Raw genomic sequence first — 9,395 nt, forward strand, 5'->3', positions numbered from 1 at the left:
ACAGTTTTTTGACACTGAAACAAATTGCTTCAAAATAGCCAAAAAGCTACAATAAATAAATAAATAATTAAATAAAGCCTGAACTTCTGGTATTGTTATGATCAAAGGAAGAGTGAACAGGAAAAAATACATGTAAGTAAAAAAAAGAAAAAAGAAAAAAAGAAACCTGTCCTTATGCAAGACTAAACAAACATATGACATGTATGTAGCGGTGAAAATTACTTTGTTGCACAACCAGAAATTTCCACAAACTAATCTAGGGTAATCTAGAGCATCTGAAAAATTAACCTGACAATGAAGAGTCAAAAAATTCTGTTGGTCTAATTCTGTTGGCTCCAGAAGTGATTGAATAACCATTTAATCCCAAATTAAAATATTCTTCACAGCAGAAATGAAAACCTGTTTTAGTGTCCCTCTCGGTTTAAATATTGTTTTAGCTGTAAATAGGCAAATAATATGGCAGATGTGATGAATTCATTAAGTAATGTGTACCCATGTCAGTCTACACATCATGTTGCCCTTTCTAGTTACCTTTGTAAGTGGTAAAGAATGGGGGTGCCCAGCCAAGGCCAGTTTAACAGTGGTCTCCCAGATGTGAGGGTCATGGAGGCCCCTGGCCGTCACCATGAACTGGACGGGCTCTGACAGGTTGGCAACCTCCTTCTCTGCGTACACAGTTCCATCGGGTCTCACGCTGAAATAGGGGTCACTGCTGACAAAGCCCACCTCCCTGCTGTGTTGGCAATCCTCGAACTTCACTGCAAAGATAGACAGAAAGAGGGGAAGGGGGGTTCAGAATTAGAGCGCGAGGCAGTGAGATTAACTCCCATGAGGTATTCACAAATCCTTGACACATCTGGCAGGCTTAAGATTAACCCGCATCCATCAAGACGTATCTTGAAATATCTCATCCCCTCTGCTGTCACCTCACCTCTGATTCCCTGCTTTGACATTTTTGGCAAAAAAAAAAGAAAAAAATCTTATCTGTTCCCGAAGTGGAATACATGGAGGGGTGGGGGGGGGGCTAATTCTTTTTTTATATCATTCTTTTCCCAAACTAGATGGATTGTAATGTCGAAACAGCATTTTCCTTGGCTTCTCCGGGGAAGACGTGAAGAGGTCTAAAGCACATTAGGCTGACTGGACCAATTGTGGCTCATGCTTTGCTGCTAAGCACGTGGGCCTGGACGTATGCTTCATTCTTTTGGGTGGGCAGTTTGGGGTGTATGGGGCAATTAAGGGCCCCCCACTCCTTATATGAATAAAGGGATGGGACAGATGATGGAGAAACAGTCGGAGGAGAGACAGTTTTGGACCGTTAACTGCATCAGAGCAAGTCTCTAGTGGCAGTGACATGAATAAGCCATTATGACACACAGAGCACAGGAGGAACACACACAGTCTCTGAGATACGACAATCTGGAAAAACCTTTTATTTGATTGCCAAATTTAATCAACACTCCATGCATCAGTATCCCATCGTTCACAGCATGAAGCAATAAAATGAATGCCCAAAACGGCCAATACTGTGTTTAGACACACGCACGCACGCCCTATTACTCCTCTCCCTCTACCCTGAAGTTGAAATGCATGTGCTCTGATCTTATCTTGCAAACTCTGGCTGCTGATAACAAGACAAATTGATTTCATAAATCACCCAAGGAACAGATCGCCTGTTAAGAGCTATGGCAGCATCATTTTTATTTTTTTTTTCCCCCCAAAATCCGGCATGAAGAATTCTGCACTGCAAGCTCTTTATCAATCCATCTATTTAATTCATCGCCTAGTCTCCCGTCAAAAGCAGCTTCCAAACAACAGGCTAATAAAGCACTAGATCTCCTCAGCCACTGCAGCTTTGCATCACACAAATGAGGCTGCTTATTTTCAGCCTCTGAGTAATTGCAGGCGTAATGGGATGGATAGTAAACACAGTTTTGACAATGTGCACATCTGTCTGTGTTGGCAAATGCAATCCATATTTTCATTTAAAAAAAAAAAAATACAACCCAGTGGAGATGGCCCTAATGTGAGTGATAAGCTTTGTATGAAATTATGGTCTTCTTTTTAGGGATCATTTGTCAATGCGGGTTGGGGAGGGCTGGAGGGGGGTGTGGGTGTGTGCGTGTGAGTGGAGGGAGGGGTGATTTAACATCAGGTTGTGACAATATGACACAGACCTGCTTGAATTGTCCACAGATGAATTGCGATGGCAGGCATGTATTATGTAAATGACTTCAATTAGCTTGAACTGAGCAGGCTAATTGTTGTCACTTAGACAGCTCTCTTGTGGGGCAGCTGGAGAAACAAGGCTCTAGGACACACTGCACTGCAGAGTGCTGCTTATGAATGTGGGCATGCCTGCCTTCATGTGTGTGCGTGCGTGTTCCTGCCTTTGTGTGCACAAGTGTAGGAGTATGTTCAAAGTACAGCCGATTTGAGAGTGTCTGTCCTTACATATATTAATTTCGATGTTAATTTCCGAATACAACCAGCAAGGTCTCCGTGGGTCTGTACACTGCCTTGTATGCTGTGATGGTGCCAGTTGGCATGGGAACAGAAATGTGGCCTGTAAGGCATTGCTATTGTACAGCACTGTCAGAGGAGTGTCTTAGGCTCTTTGTAAAGGTACAGCGACGGCTCTCGGTTTACCATTCACTGACTGCCACGGCCCTGATTCCTGACACATGGGGGGATATTCATAGATGCGTTTCTATTCATTAAAAATCCTGTTTACGAAGCACATTCAAATCAGGTTGTGGGATCTGATCTGCCACGCTCCTAAATGGAGATGAAAGTGTCAAAAACCGACAACCCTGAGACTAACTACTGATAGATAAACTGTGTGGACGTGTTTTTCGAGAGAGAGCGAGACTAGGATGAAAAGGGAAGGCGGGAGAGAAGTGGCAGATCCAGAAGCCCATAGAGTAAAGAGAAGGAGATATGTGAGAAAATACATAAAATAAACCCTAATAGGGACAAATTTCACTCTAAAAAGTGTCCAGTTTCAAGACAAATAGAGTTAATACACACACACACACACACAAAAGACGTTTAGTCATTGCTGTGACATTATCATCAGAAATGAATCATTGTCATTGTCCTTTTGTGCATGCATTGTGTTCTGTCATCTCACACTTGGCAAAGTACAGTGAGCTGTATTTAAAATTCACTTTGAATTTGACGGAACACGTGTTTTCTAAACTGCTGGCCTGATGGTCATTTAGACCTTCAACGATTACTAAGACCATTATAACATAGACATATTTGAGCATATGTCCAGTCAATACTGCCCTTGGACTTAACTGCATTAGCTAATCTGGCTTGTCTGGAGTGCGGGAGATGGAAGGCAGGACCGGCTGCAGGTCTGGCTCTTGGATATGAGAAGGCTGTTCTACATGTGCCAGATTTAATTATTTCACAGACTGACACTGTATATCTTCTGCTTTAATTTGTCAAAGCGCCTTTTCTGTCAGCGTTCACCGGAGCTCAAATGCTGCCGTATAAATCAGCGTCTAACACAAGGACATCCGGCACACACAGTCCGCTCCATTCCCCGGCTATCTTTTCTAAGTGTTAAAGGGTTAATAGTTTCTTTGTACCAAGCATAAAGACCAATTAACATATTACTTAATTCAGTTGGGGCTGTTGCAGTCAGTCAGCATCAGGTCACAGCCAAAACCACATCTGGGGGGCAGACACTGGATTGGAAACAGAATATCGGTCAAATGTGACTTCTTTCAGTTGGTTTGTCAATGATTTAGGAGATCAAATATTGTCTACAAGGAGATGACAGGACTTCCGGCCACCGGGTGGCCTTGTTTAGCCATCATACATCTCTGTGACATGGTGAAATGTGCCGCTGTTTTCAGTGTCACCTGTGATGCAGCTTTTACATGTTTTATCAGAAAATATTACATATAACCAAGAGTGGCTGAAGTGTGAATGAATGCACTGAAGTTAGTAAGTGCACTGTGTAATAAAGATGGTGGTGATAGATAAATGTATCATACTCAACAGCTGATGGCGTGGCTTCCAACAGCCTGGTCAACAAATTGATTAAATAAAAAAAAAAAATAGGATGAAATTTGTGTTTCACTTCAAACAAACCTCAGACTAAATGATTTATTGAGTCATTTGTCCTCCTCCTTTATAGATGTATGAATGTGTGCAAACTGTCAAGAAAATTAAACGACTATCTCAACTGTGTGTGTGTTTGCTGTCTGTGTTCTGTTCTGTAGTCAAGATATGTGCAGTGTGTGTTGCTCTGTTACAAGCCGATCTGAGTTTAAATGAGTGGGCGTGGCACTGTATGTGTGTCTGTCCGGCAGTGTATGTCTTGTATATTTTAGTGCGTCCTTCCATCCACAGCAGTGTTTGGCAGGATGCTGAGGCGGGTGTCATTCTGCTTGGCTGCTCCTCTCTGGACTCGTACGGTAGAGAACATGCTGTCCAACAGAGCAACTAGTGCAGCACAGACACAGCTGAAACAGAGCGGGCAAGCAGCCGTGACCACCGACCACCAAGCCCTCCACAGACACAGAGAGAGCGAGACACGCTTATGCGCTTTGTCTCATCCTGCTTGTAGAGCCACGGCAATACCCGAGAGGAGGCCAAAACAGCCCCTGTGTGGAGACATTACAAGTGCATAATGCAGATGGCAGGTAGTAACTCTGCACAGCCTGCTTTGTGCATCCACACAGAGCACACCTCCCTCCAACTACACCACGTTCCCCTCCACTGTGCACACCTCCCTTTCCTTCCTGTCGCTGTCTCCTCCCTATATTCTCCACTTCCCTGCTCTCCAGTGTCACAGTTCCCCATCCTCCCTTTCTTGTCCTTATTTCCTCCCAATTTAACCTGTCTCCGCTGCCCACCTGCCCTCACGTACCTTCCTACCCTCCTCCTGTTGTATTCCCTGCAGGCAGAGGCATTTTCTTCCCCATGCAAACCAGGACAGACAGTCTGAGCTGACAGCCCAGCCAGACATAAAAATGGGCACCCTGGTGGGTCAGCCATTACCTCTGTTAAAGTGAGCTGAGAGAATGGCACAAAAGAGCCACAAGAGGCACAAAAAAGGTCAGCTTCATGTCAGCCTGATATTAGCATTTTCACAACTGCTGGTTAAAGAAGGGCTTTAACGCTCTCTTTTTTTCAGACTTGCTTTCATGTACTGACCTTTATTGCTGTTCTTCTGAAGCCCCTACATGGTGATTCTTGCTTTTAATCTACATTTCTCACCTTGTATTTGTTGCTTCTTCTCCTAAACGTTTTCATGAGTTGCAAATTCCGTTGTCTTGGTGATTAGGAAGGTTTCTGAATAAAGACTGTGCTATCAGTTGAAACACTTAAATAAATTAGTGCAATCAAACTGCCCCTAAATGGGTTGGTGTGGGACGGCAAACTGGCCCAGTTGTGAACAAGGTTTAGGTTGGTGCAAGCTACGCAGTGAGCAGCGCCTGTAAATAGGTCCAGGCTGAGCATATGGAGCTGCTTTTGTTAAGGTGCTGTTAATCGCAGTGGTGGCACAGTGCTAAGTAAACATTCTCTCTGGTACCCCACCGCTTTCCTCAAGCCAAAAGGAAAATCAGTGCCAACCACTCAATTTGCAAATAACAGTATTTTTGCCAGGCTGAGGATGTGACAGACAGCAGCACAGAGTCCAATGACAAGTAAACAACAAATACAGAACATACTGTATTTAAGATATTGTGACGGGTTTAATTCTGCACTGATATATGAGCATAAGGATTGACCTTCATCATCATCATATGAGCTGATTTTAATTAGATGAATTATCTGCCTGTTTTAATTAAATGTGACTAGAAGTCCAACATAACCATATCACTGTATTAACAGTTGAGGAGTGCAATGTGAATGAAATATTAGGATGTTCGAGATCTTGTTTTTGAGTCCTCCAATATGCAATGTCTCTCACTGCAAAAAAATAAATAAAAATAAAAATAAAAATAAATAAGGTTTAATTTGCAAACCAAAAATTAAACCTTTGAATTTCAAATGAAAATCCACTGGTGATGACAAAGAGCTTTGAGAACCTAAGAGAGAAATCTTGTTTTCAGCTTGGATGCTGAGTGTTTTAAATATTCTCTTTGGGGAAATAAAATCTTTTGGTGAATTTAAATGAGTCATAATGGCATAAGTAATCTGCTACTGTAAGTTGAAATAAGAAGGAAAAGACTAAAAGTGCACTGTTTTCACCTGGCAATGACAACATAGTGGATAAAAATCTACTCAAGTTCAGCTATCAGAGACATTTGAGGTGTAATATTCTTTCCACCTACGGGAAGTGAAAGAAATTCATAAAGTTTGCACCTTTCGGCGGGAGGTGAATTAGCTGCAGTGGGATGGGTGTGATTGGTAAGTAAAAATGAGAAATCTATTTTCTGATATCTTCATTTATCGCAACTTCAGAGTGCCACATCTCGTGAATGTGTAGGCAAACCTGAAGCGCCCCATGCAGCATATCAATAACCCTCAAAACTCTTGAAATCCAACCCACTGTGTCCCCACAGGAATGCTTATTACTAATTCAATTTACATTCTGCTGTTTTTAAAACACTGCAGGTAAAATGTGACTTTCCAGAAAAAGGATTTATTTTTTTTATTTTTTTTATTTTTCATTTTTTGCCGCAGTTGGAAATGAATTTTTCTGCCTCTGCACTTCTCTGTTTTAACAAAGCCCACACAGTTCCCTCTGACAGCTCGCTCTCACAAAAGGAAACCACTGCGACTCAAGTGCATGTGTCTGTCGCTGTGTGTGCTTATGCGTGCAAGGGAGCCAGCGTGAGAGAAATAAAAAGACAGAGTGAGCAAGAACGGGGACATCGGAGTCGGAGTGTGTGACACAAGCTTTTTGCATAAAAGATTATTACACCTAATGTATAAATGGCAATGGATGTCATCAACTCCCTTGATCGCTGAGTGTGTGTGTGTGTGTATATGTGTGCGTGGGAAGATGAAGTGTCGTACCTGCTTTTGTGTGCGTAAAAGCTCGTGTTTCACTTTTTAAACACCGCATTAAATGAAAACCTGTCAAACTGTTACTGTACTCATCGGTCTGTGTGGCCAGCATCTGCCCGCAACTATCCCGCTACCCTCCTCCGTGCTTCTGCAGGGAACGGAGAAAACGGCAGTAATGAAGGCCTTCCTGTGTTGGAGCCTACAGGCCAGTCAGGATATGCTCTTCGTACCACAGATCTGTGAAATGTGACTGCACACGTAGAGGACATTGGGTGGCTCATATATTCGAGGGTTTCTCAAATGTCGTCATGGTTCTTGAACGGGTGAGGAAGATTTCTTAACAGATATTTGTTTTTGCACAACATCCTTTGCACATCATCACATTATGCATTAAGCTTCACTCCGCATTACAGCTCGGAGTCCCAACGCGGTAATGTGCTGCTCCATTTGCTGTCCTGTGAGTTTTGGCCGGAACACTTACTGGTAGGGCATTTTGGTTTTGCACATCCTCGGCCCCGTGCTCTTATCTCTGCATTAGCCTTCTCTCATGGGCACAGGCATGAGGAGGCTTGAGGAATGAGAAAGGGGAAAGAGTCGAGATAAAGAGGGAGAGAGGGAGCAAAGCAGAGCGGATGCAATTAAAAGACTGGGTCACAGATCGCAGTGCCAGGCGTCAGTGTGATTAATACACCACCATTTAGCCCGGGAGCTCTCCTCCTCTCTGCGTAGATGTCCGTAGTGAGCTGAGCTTACAGCAGCTAGGGGGCACAAGTGCGTCTCAATGCGTCTCAATCCCCAGGTGTTCCAAGGTAAACCTTTTTTTACTTTTTTCAAGAATCCCGGTGACCTGAGCCAACAGGTTCTAAGAAGTAATCTGTACCTGTTTGACCTCAGCAGCTGATTGTCCAAATAGAGCACATCAAGGAAACCCATTTGAGAACCCAACTGTTACACAAAAAGAATCATTTGTCAGTGTAGAATAGAAAATGCTGCTAAACCTGGCAGTGAACTTTCAACAGGCCTGCTTTTGACTGACCATCTCAACAGCAGCTACCCACTAATTTCAGACTGTGCCAAGTCAGAGAAATCTGGCTCCTAATCAATCCACCCTCTGCAGAAAACCCATATCAAGCCAGCAAACTTCCCCCGATGGAGCTGGTGGCCTTTTTCTGAGCCTTATGGTAATGAGAATGTTCCTTTTTGAAACACGATAAGCTGCACAAACATATCAACCAATTCTCTCTTTTGTTTCTTTCATCCAGCTCCCACTCACCAGACCTTGCCTTCAAGGCTTCCCTTCGATTCAGCACGAGCAGGGAAAGAGCCACGTTTTATCACAGCAATATCTTTTTTAAAGAGGTGAAGCGAAGAAACTGCCTCAAGGCTACACAGTGTCTCTTATCTCCCAGTACAATATAATAATTTCACATAGCCCAAAGCAAAGTGATGGGACCTCAGCTGGGCCAACTGACAAAGAGGAAAATGTAAGCAAACTCAGGACAAGGATCAGGGGATGTAAGGAGCTTCTGGGAAATATCCAGGACTCTCACTCGACCATATAATGACTGTAATGGAAACCCATTATTCTCACATAAGTATTTGTCCCTGAGATGGATCACACAGACTCTAATAAACATTAAGTTCCATGTGGAGAACAAACTTCAGGTTTTAAATCATGGCCACACTTTTATCATAACAAACTGAAGCGCTGCAAATGAGAGAGTCATTAAATGAGTCTAGTTACAGTACAGGGAAGTGCTCAGCCTGTGTCCAGTGCCTCTGACTGCAGCTGCTGTTGATTACCTTGTGGACTGGCCCTAATAAATACTATAAGTGTAAAAACAAAGTTCCTTCCTGTGCTCCTCCCCTCCAGTCCTCAGAGAAAACAAAGACTCACTCACAGGGTAATCAGCTTTTAATTTTCTCCTCCTTTTCCTCTTACATTCTACCGTTTTATCTCTCTCCCTCTGAGCTCTCAGTTTCCATCACCCTCACTCACTGACTCAGCCAACCAGCCGTCCTTTCTTCTCTCACTTTATTAGATTTGTCTCTCATTTTTTCCCCCACCCCCTTGTTGTATTATTAGCATAAAAGTGTTTGCATCCTTCCCTGATGATTGTTTGGCTGCTGTGTTCAGCATCTTGATTTGATTTCCCACAATTGCCCTAATTAGCAATACAAATATATACTTAAAGAGGAACAGAAATATATGTTATGTCTTACAGTCTAATTTAGGAGAGCGGAGGCCAGAGGAAGAGGCAACACTAAATTTGAGTGATAAAAGGTGTAACACTCCATCTCAATAATGAGGTGTCTTATCCGAGTCCAGTGGAAATACACTTTCACTACAATTATGTAAATCGACGAATGGGCTGTTTGCTTTAACTGAATAAAGCCGCTCTCTGAGCCTCTGACAA

The 9,395-nt window shown here is 43.1% G+C and overlaps 1 protein-coding gene across 1 annotated transcript in view; it reads right to left on the minus strand.

The window, feature by feature from the left end:
- The window catches only part of cdh4 (cadherin 4, type 1, R-cadherin (retinal)), a 66,099-nt gene extending 65,444 nt beyond the window's left edge, over positions 1-655 (minus strand). Inside the window, exon 1 of the mRNA XM_029502170.1 lies at positions 532-655. Within this exon, the coding sequence (XP_029358030.1) occupies positions 532-627 (96 nt within the window). The 5' untranslated portion in view covers positions 628-655. The remainder of the gene's footprint in view (positions 1-531) is intronic.
- Between the last annotated feature and the right edge of the window lie 8,740 nt (positions 656-9,395).

The sequence above is a fragment of the Echeneis naucrates genome, chromosome 5 (assembly GCF_900963305.1).
Source record: "Echeneis naucrates chromosome 5, fEcheNa1.1, whole genome shotgun sequence".
NCBI classification, from domain to species: domain Eukaryota; kingdom Metazoa; phylum Chordata; class Actinopteri; order Carangiformes; family Echeneidae; genus Echeneis; species Echeneis naucrates.